The following is a 17635-nucleotide window of genomic DNA, read 5'->3' on the forward strand; positions in this document are numbered from 1 at the left end:
AAATTAAAAACACAATAACTAAAATACTACAAAACTACATGGATTGAATGAATGTATTTTTTATGTATTTATTCAATTTTATACAAGTCGAGAGTGGCGTAAAATATATGGACATGGCAACACAAAGCATATCTGTTGACTTGATACTTCAGCACTGTGCCAACATGACGTATGTTGACAAGGGAGGGGCGTGTTTATACACCCAGGGGAATGGAAACTCTCATTATGTCACCAGATCCGAGCGCACATAAAACACCGCCCTGCGAGGAGAAAACTTTTAGTTTTGCAATCCGCTGTGAAGACCTGAAAGCGCAGAGGTTTTATAGATAGAAACCAAGTCTAAGAAATACTCTGCTACATTGTAAACACAATGGACGTCGAGGCCAAGAGAATCATGGCTCTTTCTATTAGTAAACTGTATTCATTAAGGACGCAGCGCGGGGGACTGAGACTTCACCGGAGTCTCCTGCTCTCCATGACCATGAGAGCCGCGCGGGACATCTACCACACCGCGCAGCTGCTCAGAGACGCGGAGGAGGAACAGGTCGTCCCCTGCGCTCCCGACGCGGCCACAGAGGAGCCCATGGAGATAACTAAAGACTCTCCTCAGACTTTAACTCCTAAGGAGGTCGCAATGAAACCTCAAGAACCCATAGACGCTGTGGAAGACGACAAAGAGAACAGATGCGCTTCTGAACGGCACTCCAGAAAGCGCCACTGTAAGACGGCGATCGAGCCTGACTTTCTACCTCTGAAGAAGGCAAAAATGGACACGGATGAGGAGAAGCAACATCTCCCGGGGGAGGTTTTGAGGACTAATAACGGAAACAGCTATCGCCAGGCTGAATCTCTCACTGCCTTCCCTGCGAATCGAGCCATCGTGGCGTATTGAGCAAGACGCGCTTTGGATCTTTTCGAGAATCGATTTCCCTCGATGGGAATTTCCTGGACAAACTGGTTCAGAAAGGACCGGTTATGCAGCCCGACAACTGTGCGGCCGTCTCAGCTCGCCATATGAGCTCCACGAAAGGCCAGGACCAGCAGGAATACAGGACAGGTGGTGGATACTATCACCAAGCGCAATGGAGTGACCAGAGCTGCTTCACTGATCAGTGAGAGGAGTCAGATGACTCTGTTCACTCACGTTTGAACTGGGAACCGAGGCTCTGATGTCTCCTATCCAAGTTTATGAACTTTACGACCTCAAATAAGAGCAATGCAGATGGTGTATGAGACAAAACACATGGTGTGTGATACTTGAAAATGTCTTTGCCAAAACGTGTTAAATGTCACTGTTGCACTGATCAATTGCACAGAAGAATATGTATTTATAATATTAATTTAAGAAGAACCTGATGGACTGCTGTCACATGAAGCTGATTTCAGTGTTCATTGGTTGCAATAAACATGCAATTGTTTGAAAATCATCTTGTTGTACAGATTTCATTTTACAGAAATAGAAATATTTCTCAGGCTCTGGATAACTATCAAATCTTTGTGGGACCAAAAAAAAAAAAAAACGTATTGAAGTTATGTTTCCTGACATCTTTAAAACAATATAGTGCCTTGATTTCCCAGCCTTTTTTCTTTATAAAAAATATTTTAATAAAGATTACTGGTATACACGTATAAAGAGCAATTATTAGTCAGCGAAGAGTTGAGGCTAACTAGAAATATTCAGATTTAAGTATGGAACATTTCATGATTTCATCCGAATTACGTATTTAAAATATAATTTCCTTGAGTTTTCAAGACCGTAGGAACTCTGTCATGAATAAGTAAGGGGGTTTTCAGTCAGATCATGTTTGTAATATGTGACTAGAACTTACTCATCATCAGTAATTCTTATCTCGTGTGGACCCTAAAACCAATCTTTTCATGAAACCTACAGCTCATTATCTGTCACTCCTGAGTAGGCGATGAAAAAGCCAACAGCTGGAAACACTATGGTAAAGTTTAATTTCCCTTCATTAGTCAGCAAGATCTGTCCAAACATGTCCATGAGTCATAAATTTCACTTTTCCCTTGAACACTCACAAACATTTTGGCTACTAGCCAGCATCAGACTATCTAATTATCAGGCTTGAAGTCCCAGTTCAACTGGCAGCATTACACAGTTCGAGACTGACATCAGTAGAGCTCAATGAGAAATAATTAATGCAAGACAGTGAAACTAGAGTCTACAGGCCTCAGAGCATTAATTTTAATCACTTCTTGATAAAGTAGATTATTGTGTTTCAGGCTCTGGTGGTTTTGTGGGACATTAAATAAGATGTTTGCAATATCTTTTAAACCAAGCATATGTTTTTCAAAGATTCAGAGTGCCACAAAAAATGTGACTAGGCTTCATATTCAAATGACCAGCATGAGTAAGTATGAGTCAGTGCTATGATTGAAAATGTGGGTTCTGGGGGTGGATCTGCATAGCATAGGTGTGCACGAAATTTCAGGTAGGAGGTTTTGGCACCAGGAGTCTGTTGAGCAGACAGGACGTGAAATTTTTAGGTGGAGATCAATTCAAAGGGCTGAATCCTCAGCTGGGTAACTGCAGTGAGATAATTACTCAGGAGGATGATTAATCACCGAAACCCAGCTGAATAAAAAAATGTGGCAAATGAATCTTCTTGTTGTGGGCATGTGTAACCATGAATGTAAACCTCAAGCAGGTTTCTGATACAATACTGTTTCCTCCAAGGTGGTCTTGATGTGGGTCTTGCACCTATGTAAGCAAACAAACGAGGAGGAGAGGGGAAATTATGTTGATTTAGGGCTGCTAAACATAAAAAAATATCATAAAACAGTGTCAAACAGTGTTCATCCATAAAAAAAAAAAAAATTATATATATATATATATATATATATATGAAGAAAAAAATATATAAATAAGAATGTAATATATATAAGAATGTAATTTTTTAATAAGACTAATATATTACTTACACTGCAGGAATTATAACAATCCAAAATTTGGTACTAAATTAGCCTTAGTGCTAAAACGAGTTAACTAAATAATTAGTAAATTAATGAGTAACAGGTCTGAATACAAATACAAACCTCATAAAATACATTTAAAATATATTGTCATACTTCTTGAGATGGACAAACTACATTTTCTAAAGGTTAAACAGTTCCTTTCTGTGACCATTTGTTAAAAAAAGAACACGATTTGCCCTTCTCTGCTTTATGGTGACTAACAGTTGACTTACAGAGGAAGTCTCTATGAGTGTGTTGAGATGCACAGTCAGTAATTAATAGTTTCCTGGGACATTTGTTCTTGGGATTTAACATTGAGCCATTGGGTTAACAGCCCAGATCCTTAATCATCCAGCTATCAGCACTTCCTGAACAGTTGTCATTGTGTGGCGTCATTTCCCCCACTTGAAACACTGAGCTTGATTGAATCCTTTTCAGGTGTAGGTGTGAATCCTCTACAAATGTTCGTCAATTGTTGTGTGCAAAGGCTGAAATCAGACACACTTTCACACACAAACTACAGTCGCACATCTGAAGACAAGAGATGGGTTTAGAATGCATTCTCTCTGGTTTTTATTCAGGTTCTTTAGGAAGAGATCTGTTCGGAATTACAAAATGCACTGGTAGAAATATCAGAGAGATAGAGAGACAGAGGAAGAGAGAGAAAAAGGGGGGATTTTTCATAGCCAGAATAAATGTATAACATCACCAGGTTCAGGCAGCCTCTTTCACAGCTCAACATCAGCAAAAGGGTTTTGGATTTCTTCTTAAATCAGAGTGATGTGCAGTCCCTCTTACTTAGAGTCTATTTTTATTTTTTTTCAAAATTCTGTAATACATTTCCACAGAATGTTGTGTGCTCACCTTACCCAAGATTCTCAGAGAACAGTTGGCATTAAAAAAACAAACATTCTATGAGTTTTATCATGTTTCCTGTATTATTATTATTTTCTCCCCTCTTGGTGCTCTTTTTTTTGTCGTTTTCATTTTTAAAAATAGAAGAAAAAAGGAACACATTGCTCATAAAAACATCTAACTATATTTATATATTTATACATATATATACTCTTTTTCTTTATATTTCTTTTTATATTTTATAATTCCTGAAGTTGACTTGTTAACCCACATAGTGGCATGCACGTTGCACATGCAAATCAGTAATTAAATACCTCTCTTTATCATGGTCTTTTTTTCTCTTTAAACGTCCTCTTTTGCTTTTAAATGGTTCAGGTCAATAGTAATATGGATGGCGGGTGGGATATGGGTGATTAAGTAGAGATGGGACGGGTTTGTGGGTGTCACGGTGACAGTGGTTGCACGCTTGCAGGAACTCCCCACATACTCACACATTCACACCACACGCTTATTTCCCCTTCAACAGTGCTGTGAAGAAACCCACTCCTGCTGACGGGGCTGAAAACGCACTTCCTGTCTTGTGATCCAGAACCGCAACATTAAGTGAAATCTCTTCTAAGTTAAATCTGTTGGTTTCTCTCTTTTAATTCTACAAGGTTTTTTGTTTTTAGTTGAGAGCAAAGTATCTATTCTGACATTGGTCCACTTAAAGGGATCTTTCACTTAAAACCGAAAACTGTCATCAACTCACCCTAATATCGTATGACTTTCTTTCCATTTGCGGAAAGAAGATATTTTGAAGGAAACAGCAACATTGGACCCCACTGACTATCATTGTACACACTACAAATACTGATATTGTTATGAAATATCTTCTTTTGTGCTCCACAGAAGAAAGAAAGTCATGCAGGTTTGGATTGGCATGACAGTAAATTATGAAATTTAACTGTGCTCGCAACTCAAATTGTGTAATAATTGTGTTATGTTATTATAATTATGACTATGTAATAACTATTTTTTAATTATTGTTACTATGAGAATTACTATTATTACATATATATGAAAATTATATTTCTTCTGTATTAATTAACAATATAAGCTCAATATTGAATTAGCAATGCGTTTGAATGAAGAAACCATGACACGCATAAAGAAGAGGAGGAAATGAAATAGAAAGGATCACGGCAATGCTGAAGAAAGAGAACGAAAGCACAGAGTGTTACAGGAAGTTTATGAATGAGATATACAAGAGTTACAGAAGAGATAGAGATTGATAGGCCCAACAAAGTAACTTAAATGGACATGGATAGACAGTCGAGGTACAAACATGATGACCCTCTTCGCTTTCGCCATGGCTTCGTATCTACGGTCGTGTAACAGCGATGGGAAACTGTTCATTTAAGGCACTATAAAACGACTTGCCTTCAAATCAGCTCGCAGACACTCGTGCACACACACACTCACAGACGACCGTCCCACTGTCACATGGATGAACCCAACCCTCCAATCTTCTGGAAAAAGTGGAGATGGACTCGTATCCGATCTTGGATTTGGATCAGATGAGGATGATAATGGAGTATGCCGTGGTAAATGCTGAGCAGAAATGGATTGGCAAACCCAGCACTAAATTACCATAGGTGCACAATATAATTAGATTTTTTTTTTTGTGTGTGTGTTTTTTTTTTTTTGGCATGCACATTGCCTGTGCTGGCCACAGCTGTGCCTCAAGTTCTCACTCTCATACGTACAGGGAAAAACTACATTACCCATCACCCCCCTCCCTTTTCTCCAGTTCCCCCACACATTAGCATGCACACACATGTAATTCTGTTCTGTACAAAGGGAGACCACACAAAGTGGTGTAGCTACATAGAGGGTGACTTGTTTTGGCAGCACTCAACCATTGAAGGAAAGCCCTTATTTCATATGAAACAGAAAGAAAATACAGCTTTGTTCCACTACGACGATATGAAACAAACGACATGCTCAGATACAATTGTGTTGTGTATCTACGATGATGCAAACTGAAAATGGCTTTCTGTTAAGACAGAAAATGAAGATGCGAGTCAAAAACAGAAAGCAATAAAGGCATTGACACTGACAGCAAAAGAGGGTCAGAACTAAACTGATGAACAAGCAGAGCCAAAGAATGACGCACCAGGCTTAATTATATTTGTAAACTCTTAAAGGGACAGCGCACCCAACACTGGAAATTCTTGATTTATTCATTTATTCACCCTCATTTATTCATCTAGGATGTAGATATAAGCTGATTTATTCTGTAATAAAACTTTGGAATAGTGCAATGTTTATTATAAATGATTTATCCATGCCACATACTAGTGCAATGTTTATTATAAATGATTTATCCATGCACCTCATTTTTTGTTAAAAATTAATGTCCTTGTAATCTTTATTTAAAAGCAAGATTTTATATGGTGCTTTTGTGTCCTTTTCAAAGCTTAAAAGCCTCAATACTTATTCCTTTCAACGTCACTGAAAAGAGCAACTAGAATAATTCTTTAAGATATCTCCTTTTCTAGTCTACAGAAGAGTATATCATAATAGTTTAGAATGAGATGTGAGTAAATGATGACAGAATTTTCCTTTTTCTGGGTGAACCGTTCCTTTAAAAACCACAACCTTCTGTTATCTCTTTTTTATTATTAATACAAATCAAACCGTATTAATAATCCAACATCTGGAGCTAAAATGGAGCAAATTTCCTGCATTTCAAGTGTTTTCAGCAAAAGAATACAAGACCAAGAGAACTTCTAAATGGGAATTATATTAACCATGCAATAGGTCTAACAAACCTTCATGCCTGACAAAAATAAGCCTTCCTGTCCTTTTGCGTAAGACCTGAGAAGTAGAACAATCCCTCCGGTGTTCGATGCATCTCTCTGAACGAGCAGGGTGAGACAAATCAAAAAATGGCTGCCATCCACTTGAGGAAGCATTGCTAAAAGACACAGAGAGCCGAGAAGGACACCCTGACAGAACTTGGTTGCCATCTCCCTTCATTACTCTCAGAGTAACTTGGATCTTCCCCCATCATATAACCGTGCCTCCCTGTCTTTAAAAAGCCCAGCAGAAGCGCAGACATAGGGACTTGTTAAGGCGTAGTGTGAGTCCATCACATTAAGAGAGAGATAGAGGGCAGAGGGAAGAGAGGCAGGGGTAGGGTTAGTGTGCGACACTAGAACAGAAGGCACTGTGGCTCTGCAGGTTCATCTAGACCCATGGGCATCAAACCAGGGGCTAACTGGGGGCCAGCTGTAGGTAAATGTGGGCCGAACATCAACAAACACCCAGAAAACAGTGGTTTCCTCCCTAAAAATCTTGGATATGGGTTGGCGAGGAAAAGGGATCAAATGAAATGACAATATTCAAACCGTTTCAAGAAAACAAGTAGTGTGGATTTCATATGACTCGGAGAGAGAAGGAAGGTAAGAAAAGAAGAAAATACAGAACCGCCCAACTGACTTCACAACTAGATGAATGCAGTGAGTTATTCTGAGATATTTTTATCTGCTTAAAGTGAAAGCCTAGCGAATTCTTGTGGTTTCATATAATGACTGAAAGTTAAACTTAAATATAAATGAGATCTCTTTAAAATCTCCTAGAGATAAAAGGGAGACTTTTGGAGTTTTTTTCTCCTGAGATTAAGATCTCACACGTGTCTCCTCGAGAGTTTCAATCAAGCTCAGTGATTTGCTAACATGACGTCTGCAATCAAAAGCCAAAGACGACATGCCACCCATGTTAATTTTATAGCTATATATTCATAAAACATCTTAACATATGTCACATCTGTGTCTATTTTGATCTTTTCTAAGGATTTAGGAGAAACACGAGACAATGTTGATACTTGAGTTGATACTGAGCTCCACAAGTCTCCTGAGTTATAAAAGAGTAACCTACACACAATAAAATTCTCCTCTGGAGAGTAATGGGATATTTCATAAACATTTGGTCTTTTCTGATGTTTTGAGATGGTCCAGTAGGTGGGAGTCAGCTGAACGGGTTCAGTGACAGTAGGAGAGGCTGAATAGGCCTGTGAGATATATGTTTGGCTGTATTTTTGTATCCTGAGCAGAAGTGGGGAAGGGTCTCAGATTGAGCAGGCAGCCAAAGACAAGTAGCTGCCCATGGCAGGGAACAGGAAGGCAGGGTGGAAGAATCTTTTCCAGTTACTTGATCAAAGACTACCTAGGTCAAAATTCTCAAAAACTCCTGTCGAAAATAAAAATTAAGGAGTCAAGCTTCGACAGACTTGCCATGTCACCTGTCGAGGGACAGTTCTGCAAGCGCCCTCTCTGGCAACCATATTTTCAAAAGAGATTGTTTGTCCATAGTCTATCCTGGCTTAAGCTGTGCAACAGCACCACAACATGGACAAAGAGTAAACAACAACATTCATCCCCCAAAATACTAACTTGCACTAACTCTACATTAGCTGTGAAATAATTCAAGGGGTTTAAAACTGACCCTCAATAAAAAGGGTTTCTTCAGACCACACCATTGTGTGACCAACTTTTTCTGTGGAGAAATAAATATGGAATGGACCCTGAATTTGTCTGAAAAACTCTGACACAGAAACTGCCCGAGGGCATCCTGAATGCTCCAACTCTCTTTTTTTGAAACATTCATGAGCTCTGACCCGAACTATTCACTACAGATAGGAATATTCTACTCAGCTGAGGTCACGAGTACGTAAACTTCAGGATGCTACCAGGAGCGCATCCTTATAGTCTTCAGTCTGTGGTGAATAGAACGCAAATAAAAACAAAGAGTTGGAAACAAGATGGCCACAACAGACAAAACTCTCGAAAACAAGACAACAAAGTCACATGACCACTTCTATCTTCATCAGCATCACCGTCATCTTCATCAATTGCATTTCTGAAACTATTGTTATTGACAACAGCAAATTAAGCCTTCGGAAAGGAGAACGTCTCTCGCCCCTTTTCTCTCTCTGTTCGCAGCCATGGCTGACAGAGCTGTAATGAGGGAGGTTTCACCATTCAGGCTCATTTTTAGTGCAATCCAAAGTAATAATAAACAGTGTAGAACATCATCTGGGATCCTCAGATGGATATTACATAGAAAACACCTTCTATAAACTCCATCTGCACATAAAGATCTGTAGACATGGCAAGAGCAACAGGGAGAAAATGAGAGAAAGAACTTCCAACTGAACGGAAAAAAGAGAGCTATCACCCCCCTTCCCACAGTAAATCTTCTGTCTGTTATATGTATTTATATATATATTTTAAATCAATCATGCAAGTTTCCATCAGATTTAAGTCCAAAAATATCAAAGAAAGCTGAGCAAATGCAACAGAATAACCAAGCTCCAAATGTTCGAAAAGAAGAAATAATCAATTGAAGACATTCTGAAGAGGAAATAGTCCTTCCGTCCCTCCCTCATCTGCCATTTCCTTCTTTTTCCGCTGTCTTATCCTTGTCAGGACCGAGTGGCAGTTTGTGGGTGGGTTTTCAGTGTGCCACACCCACCCGCTTCCTCACCCCTGTACTGTGTCCTTTTATATGCCACGCCTCTTTGACAGTAAACCCCTCCCCCAGGTGATGAGGTCACTCAGCATCTTGAGTTGGTAACAGTAAACGCAGATGATAAAACTCATCAATATTGGCCAGCACATGGGGCTGGTTTTGCAGTAGGTAGAGCTCTCGTTCACAAGAGCACTTGCTTTTCTTCAACAATGTCTATTTTTTCCTTTCCTTTCCTTTTTATTTTTTTGGGGGGTCTTTTTAAGAGGCATAGATGTGAGGGGGAATATGGGTTCTGGCTTCATTTTCAAAACTCCTTTTTTTTTTTTTGATTGACAGAGGATGTTGCTCCTCATTTTTTTTTTTATCGCGCAAAAAGCAATCGTTCTTGCTCAGTCTGGAGTGGAGCATTTAAACACAACGTCTCTGATCTTGAAAAAACAGTCCAACTAAATGCAACCACTCCATTTGTCGCTCATACGCTCCCATTCCCTTGCGTGTTGAGCAGCATGGGAAACGTAGTCCAGAGAGCAGGAGAAAGTACTGGAGAGAGAGGGAGTTGGGGAGCTGTATGTGCTGCTCCAATTTTCAGAGTCTCACAATGGCCCAGTTGCCCTGTTTGTATTTCCCCTTCTGCCCCATCTCTCACTGCTGCAGTACATAAACATCTTGGTTTAAGTCCAGTGGCGCCCCCTCCTGGTCACCCTGCGCACTAACACCAATCATCCTCGTCCGTCTCGCTATATTGTTCGTGCAACCCCTTCCGGGGCCCACGGCCATGGGGTGGCCGGTGTGGGCCTGGGTGGGGGCCACGCCGGTGCGGGGAGGGCGAGGAGGAACGGTAGCCGTTAGGCATACGGCGTGGGTGTGAGGGAGGCCCGTGAAGAGCAGTCCTTGGGTGTGAATGTGAGTGGGGGTTGCCCTGTGATAGACTCTGCTCGTAGGCAGGTGGCTCATGGTGCCGCTCATATTCATAGTCCCGATCGTAGAAAGGTCCGTCGCCTTCCAGGCCATCAGGTGGCGGACCCCAGCGACTGTGACGTGGGGACCTGGGTGATGCCTGCCTGGGGGAGCGTGGCGAGGCGTGCCGGGGTGAGCCGTGATGGGGCGAGGCGTGGCGGGAGGGTGAACGATGGTAGGGTGGTTCGTGTCCTGTTGGAGAGAAGTGTCGCGGGGAAGGTGAACGCAGTTTACCCTGGCCCGGGGAGCCGTATTGAGGCTTGCGGACAGCAGGGGAGTAGGTGACATGAGGACGTGGTGTAGACGGTATCTGGGGCAACTGCCGACGGCCACGCCGGGGGGTGCTGGTCCCCGACGTCGAGGGAACGGGGCTTCCACTCACAGAACTACTGCCCTACATGAAAATTAAAACAAGGCAAATAAAAAAACACCACAAAATTAACGTCAAACAAAAGAGAAGCACACACCGGCAAGAGGGAGGAGGAGGTGGAGGAGGAAGAGGAGAGAGAGACAAGGGCGAGTAAGTGAAAGGAAGAGAGAGAGAATAAAGGTGTGTGGAAACAACAACATCAATAAAACCAGAAAGAAACAAACCGGCAATGAGGCAAAACAGCAGACACAGAGAAGCCACATGTCACATCGAGAAAAATGGACAGAAACCACAGTGATAAAAGAAGATAAACAAAAGAATAACACAAAAAAAGAGAAACTGATTTCAGTAAAGCAGTCATGATAAGGTCACAGGTGTACATATGCTGTCTGGTTACAGTCTTCCCACATGGATCCACACCTGTGTACTCCAGATGCCTTTCATTCCTCATGCTCCTCATTGCAGGTTACTGTAAAGATCTAAACTATGGACTTTCGCACATAAATGTCTACCTGTGCCGAATGAAGTGTATAAAGGAATGCTTCACAATGATGCTCAAGGGTTTTATTCTTTTGTAATGGTCACATCATGAAATATGTTATAAATAATCTTATTAAAAAGTTTGATTGGTGATGTTTCTGCCTCTGTCAGTACTCAAACTTTCTGTCTGAAATATATATATATATATATATATATATATATATATATATATATATATATATATATATATATATATATATATATATATATATATATATATATATAATTTTTTTGATTAACAGAAGTTAATGTTATTTTTACCAGACCTAAAAAAACAAAAAACATTCAACATATTATATAAACCTACTCCAGCTTTCCGAGTACAATACCTTCTCCAGTCCAAAAAAGACTATCTACTAAAAATAAACTGCAATGCTGTCCTATTGTTTGGCTTTCGTATAAATCTTCATAGTCATCTTAATGATCTCAATATAAAAGAAACCATGAAAGTATATATATTATTGCTTATTTCATATGTTAAGAAATTAAGATAACAGAAGCAATAATCATAACAAAGGCTTTTTCAAGCAGCAAAAAATAAGCCAGAGAAAAGGTGGGAAATGTTTGGGTTAAAGTAAATCACACTGTTATTAGAGTAAGAAACCTTGAGTAAAATTATAAGTGGAGATCAGGGAAAGAAAACATTGAATCTGCCCTTTTACGTTCTATTGTGAGGAAATTCTAAAAAATAATGCTGAATTTGTGCATGATATAAAAGGGGTATTTCAGTAAGTGTGTGCCCCACCTGTCTATGCCCTCTCCCCTCACTCGGTGAGCGGGACCAGTGGCGATCAGATCTGTCGTGTGGATGGCGGTGGAAGTCACGCTCATGACTGCACCGCTCCTTATCCACTGAGCTGTGGTGGTGGTGATGATGATGGTGGTGGTGACGGTCTTTTGCACGACCCCGTTCTCGCTCTCTCTCTTTAGGTGGGAGGTCACCTGACTGTGTAGTTGTGCTAAGATCCGTGCCCAGACCTGCCAAAGCCAACACAGAGATGAGATGATACAGCATTACAGAAGAACATCCAAACCAGTTGCTGCTTAAGTGAGGATGGATTTTGAAGGGGTTCGAATGACATGATGGTGAGTAAAATATTTTAAGTTGTTTTTTTTAATAACTAAATGATTGTTAGGAAGTCAGTAGAATAAGTTGACATGTACTTGTAAAGTAAGTTATACACCAAAATAAAATGTTAGCAGATATTCAGAAGACAGGCTATTCATACTCTAATGACTGGTGGTAGACATATATATATATATATATATATATATATACACTATCGAAATAAAGTGTTACTGACACAGTAAAAAAAAAAAATATCCACAGAGCTTATTAATTTTAAAAACCTGTGTCTGCATCTGTATAGCGAGCGAGGGATCTCTCTGAGGTACGGTGACTGCGGTCTCTCTCCCGGTCTCGATCTCGTTCTCTTCTTCGCGGAACATGTCGGTGACCCTCTTCTGACACCACCCGTTCCAAAGAGTAATCGTCCAATCGTACGCCTCGACCTGAACGTCCGTGGACCAATGAGGATGTAGAACGGCGCATTGGACTTGTGTCTGTGATGGTCTACAGAAAAGAAATGAAAGAAATGGAAATAAAATAGTGGGAAAGGAAATAAGTTTATATTGATGTGTTTTTTTCATAGAGCAGCTCGATCATATGCAGTGGTACGAGTTCATTTGTGTGCGTGATTGAAAGCATTTGAATGTAATTCGTTTAACTCTGGTTAAAACCAAGGCACAGGTATATCCATCATGCTCAGTGAAGACAGAAAGAGAAATAGTAATACAGAGAGTGAATAACAGACAGACATATAAAGATACACAGACAAATTAGATAGAAAGATTAGATAGATATATAGATAGATAGATAGATAGATAGATAGATAGATCATGCCTTACATGCACTGCAGCTTTTTCTAATTTAAGCAGAACCATTAAATATTCGTTGTCTTTCTCTGCCATAGCTGAGCACACAGAACCCAATCCAGCCAAATAAAGTTCAGCACATTTGTCCATGCACACACCCGGAGACATCACGGAGTAACATGAAAATCTATAACATATGTGGATGCACAAAGATAGACTTGGGCACATATTCCTTTCCTGCTCTGAAAACTGAAATAACTCTTCACACTTTTCTTTTCACTCACACACACACAATGATTTATGCCATGCACCTTATTGAAACATGCTAACAACATGACCGTTATTGGCAGCAGGATTTCCTGTTTGAAATCCATGCGTCAAGAACTACAAGACAGCAAAAGCTCCCCCTGTTCCCAGGACCAGAAAAACAGAGATAAGATACAGGCACTCACATACACACACACATACTGTACATACATACAGGGATACAGGGCTGCATAAAAGGACAGGAAAAAGGCATAGAGAGAGAAAGGTACAGTGACGAACAGAATATACAGAGGGAAAAGAGGGCGAATAACAAGAAGGATGGCATGAAATAGTTAAGTATGACACCAAGACATAAAGAGAGACGCGGACTCCTAAAACAGACAAAAAGTGCAAGAGAGAGAGAGAGAGAGAGAGAAAATGAGGGAGAGCATGGAGAACACAGAGAGAGGCAGGAAGCCAGAGATGGTACATACACTGAGGTTACTTGCTCGCGGCCTGTGTCTCCGTCGCTGTTGAACAGCAGACAGACGTGCGCAGAACAGGACACACACATGAGACCATAGGGACGATACACACAGAGCACAGCATAGAAAGTGTGAGAGCAAAAAAGAGAGGGGGGAGGATAAAGGAAATACAGAGGAAATGGAACAAGGAAGGAAGAGGAAGTGAAAGGGTGAGTAGGAAACCAAGGGGATCAGAGACATAAAAATGGAGACAAATTCAATGTGCAACAGGACAGAATGGGCAAGAAAGATCACAGGGGTGAGAAATTCTCAAGACAAGAGGAAAGGGATTGATGGAATAAGAAATTAAAAGACGAGTGCCGCAGGAAGTCCATGAAAGTAAGGAGAGACACCAAAACAAAGGAAGAAAAAAACATGGGGAAAGAAAGAAAATTGGTGAAAAGAACAAGTAAAACCACAAAATGAAAGGAAAAAGGAAAAAAGAAAAGTACGGAAAAGGAAAATAGAAAACCAGAAAATGAAAATAAGGAAAAGGGAAGGGGGAAACCATGAGACATTATGGGTAAAACAGAGGCAAAAAATAATAATAAAACCATGTTTGGTTGTGCAAAATAACGAAGGTTAAAGATTTTTTTTTTAATGAAAGTAAAGGGTAAATGTAAGCCCATTAAAAGGAAGAAAAAACAAGACAAAGAAATAAATAAAAAGCAAAATGAAGAAAGAAGGTAATTATTACCAAAAAATGAGAGAGAAAAAAACAAGTAAAGTGGAAAGTAGAGATGGGAGAAATAGAAGAATAGTGATCCCCAATTTAAGTTGGAGAGCACAGAAACACATTGACAGAAAGGGGTTGTGGGTGGTGTGTGTGTGTGTGTGTGGTGTGTGTGTGTATGTGGGGGTGGGGGTAGGGTGGAGGAGGAACAGGAAAGAGAAAGAAGACAAAAATTGAGCGAGTGTAGAGGAAGATAGGAAGCACACTGACACACTTACCGCAGCAGAACGCACACTCTGTGGGGCAGAGCAGTGTTAGACAAGAGTGAGTCACAAGAACAAGAACCACATCTACGTTACAGATTTACATGACACACACAAGCACAGACTTTGGGTCCTTGCACATCCTGGTATGTACTGTACACACCACACTTCCAGCACACAAGTGAACATATATTGATTCTAGCAGACTGTTACTAGTTTGTGAGGTTTCTATGTTTAGCTCACCTTCAAACACACACTTTACAACACAGAGACGCACGACTGCCTCATACTTAACTTTTACACACGTGGACAAATTGCTAAACCCAGACACATCTCCAGAGGAGAGTCAACCAAGAGATCATGGGGATTATTTATGTCAGGGTGAGAAATGCTGTGTGTGTGTGTATACATTTATGCATTATAGCATAATAGTATTAAATGCATGATTGCTTCTATGTGATGTGTTTTGGGTGAATGCTGGAAGAAATTGCATGTTGTGAGTGTGTTACTGCCTCCAGAGGTTGATTTGTGGTAGTGTTTCGAAAGTATGAATGAATGAATAAGGGATTTATATAGCACTTTATTGTATCTTGCTGTACACCCAAGGCAATTTACAATCATGTGAGGGGGTCTCTTCCTCAGCATCCACCAGCTACAGTACAATGGCGCCAGTGCACTCACCACACACCAGCTACAGGTGGAGAGGAGAGAAGAGAGAGTGAAAGAGCCAATTCAATGGATCGAGTTGATTAGGAGGCCATATAGGCCAGTGGAGGGAATTTGGTCAGGACATTTGGGTTACAACCGTACTCTTTACGAGAAGTACAATGGGATTTTAGTGACCTCAATGTAACGTCTCATCTGAGAGACGGTGCTTTTTTTACAGCATATTGTACCTACACTGGGGCATTAGGACCCACACAGACCACAGGGTAAGCACCTTTTGCTAGCCTCACTAACACCTCTTCCAGCAGCAACCTAGTTTTCCCAGGAAGTCTCCCATCCAGGTACTGACCAGGCTTAACCCTGCTTATATCTTCAGTGGACAACTAGTCTTGGGCTACAGGGTTATATGGCTGTGGATCACGTGAAATATTTCATCAGGTCACAAGGTCGGTCACAGTATATTTGGTCGGCAATGCAGTGTATATGTGCATACTTAATTTTATTATTATTATTATTTTTTTTGCATGTTAGGGGTACGTCTTAAATTTAGTCAGCAGTTAAATAGATTAAGAAATGCATTTGGCAAATCTTTTCTTAAATTACAAGTTGCATTTAAAAATAAATTTAGTAATGTACTTTTTAAAAAAATGTTTCATTTATCTAACATTTTAAATATTAAACATGTTTATATAGACTACTAGATTTTTACCAAAGACACATGAATCAAAAGTGTCATTAAATATAATTTTTTATGGTTTCTGTTTCAAATAAAGTCTGTTCTTTCCATTTATCAAAAAAAGTATTACAGTTTATAATAAAAACAGTGTGTGTTGTTTTTAACAAAAACAAACCTGTCTAAAAATTGAAAATTTTTCAATCTTAATTATAATAACAAATCATTTTTTTGAGGAGCAAATCAGCATATTACAATAATTTCTGAAGCATCATGTGACACTGAAGACTTATTTAATCCGTTTGGATCTATTAATTCTGTAATTATGCACAAACAGGCTGTTTTCTCGTGAGTCAACTTACTTTTGTCACTATCTCAAATCCAGCTCTGGAAGCAGCACACTTCAGACACACCAAGGTTTTCCTGAAGGTGATCTAGGTGTTGATGATGATGATGATGCAGAGAACACTCACACTCTCTCTCTCTCTCTCACTTACTCTCTCTCTCTCTCTAACATAAACACACACACGCATGCAAGTGAAGGATAGGGTATGAGCCACTTATCCATGAGCCCTTTGACAAAGACATGCTAACATTTATTGACTAATTAGCATGACAGCACAACTAACGTCTGAAGTCTGGTCTGCTCAACTGAAGCTGTCAAAGGCTGTTAGCTGGATAACTGACTGAAGATGGATATTGGGAATGGACAATAACAGATAAAAAGGTGGAAAGACAATATGGGTGAATGGATGGATGTAAGGATGAAGGTGCTCACTTGGTTGTCTGCTGAGAGGCGTGGCATGGAGATGGTCCGCCCATGCCCTTCCATTGGGTGATAGGGCTCAGTGTCCGAGTAACCGTCCCCAACAGGCCCAATCTCTCTCATTTCTACCGTCTGCAAAACAGATCAACAGCATGTGGACCGGGCTGATGCCTGCTTTAGCGGCCTACAGCTCTATGGGGTGTTATAAACCAGTAGAGGGCAACGTCATGCGCAAAAGTGTGTTGGAGCTGAAGATTACAACGCTTGAGCTATTCATTAGCCATTACCAAATGATGCATATCACTAACTGAGTGAAATAAAAGAACAGGTGCACACTCAGCCCACATCACAGCTTATTCCAGCCAAGAATAAAGCATTTAATTAAATTAAAAATAGCTGTTGTTCTGCTTTATATATTTGATTTTTGTCTCCTCAAATTAAATAAGACCTAACTCCAACTAAATCTGATAATATATCACATTTTCTGTGTTATTTTAGGTTTAGCGTTTGTAAATTGAAAATTTACAAAACTTGTTTTGCATTAATTCCCAAAGTGGTGAAATAAAACATGTGATTTGAGATTTGACCAAAAATATCACAGTACTGGCTGGATCACGCATTGACCTTGCCTGATTGCCCACTACTGGTTTAAGTACTTTCCAACATGCTTGCTAAGCCTAAAGTTTCAGCATCTCCTTTGCTAGTGCATGGAAACATCAGAGTTGGATGACTGCTGA

General features: G+C 40.1%; 2 protein-coding genes across 12 annotated transcripts in view; one reads left to right on the forward strand and one right to left on the reverse strand.

Annotated features, from left to right (window-relative positions):
* Positions 1-238: 238 nt before the first annotated feature.
* On the forward strand, positions 239-1427 carry LOC128022205 (immediate early response gene 2 protein-like). Its single transcript, XM_052609524.1, has one exon. It carries the CDS (start codon positions 371-373, stop codon positions 890-892), a length of 522 nt encoding a protein of 173 aa, XP_052465484.1. The 5' UTR covers positions 239-370; the 3' UTR covers positions 893-1427.
* Positions 1428-3522: 2095 nt separating this feature from the next.
* Positions 3523-17635, reverse strand: part of cacna1ab (calcium channel, voltage-dependent, P/Q type, alpha 1A subunit, b) — a 105854-nt gene continuing 91741 nt past the window's right edge. For 7 of the 11 annotated variants that reach the window (XM_052609530.1, XM_052609529.1, XM_052609526.1 and 4 more), the window contains 5 exons: positions 16911-17030; positions 14809-14826; positions 12563-12785; positions 11958-12190; positions 3523-10696 (listed from right to left, as the gene is read on the reverse strand). In XM_052609530.1, coding sequence (XP_052465490.1) covers positions 10055-10696; positions 11958-12190; positions 12563-12785; positions 14809-14826; positions 16911-17030 — 1236 coding nt within the window. In that variant the 3' untranslated portion in view covers positions 3523-10054. The remainder of the gene's footprint in view (positions 10697-11957; positions 12191-12562; positions 12786-14808; positions 14827-16910; positions 17031-17635) is intronic. The other 4 variants (XM_052609534.1, XM_052609535.1, XM_052609536.1 and 1 more) reach the window with 3 other exon arrangements.

The sequence above is a fragment of the Carassius gibelio genome, chromosome A11, assembly GCF_023724105.1.
Source record: "Carassius gibelio isolate Cgi1373 ecotype wild population from Czech Republic chromosome A11, carGib1.2-hapl.c, whole genome shotgun sequence".
Lineage (NCBI taxonomy): Eukaryota > Metazoa > Chordata > Actinopteri > Cypriniformes > Cyprinidae > Carassius > Carassius gibelio.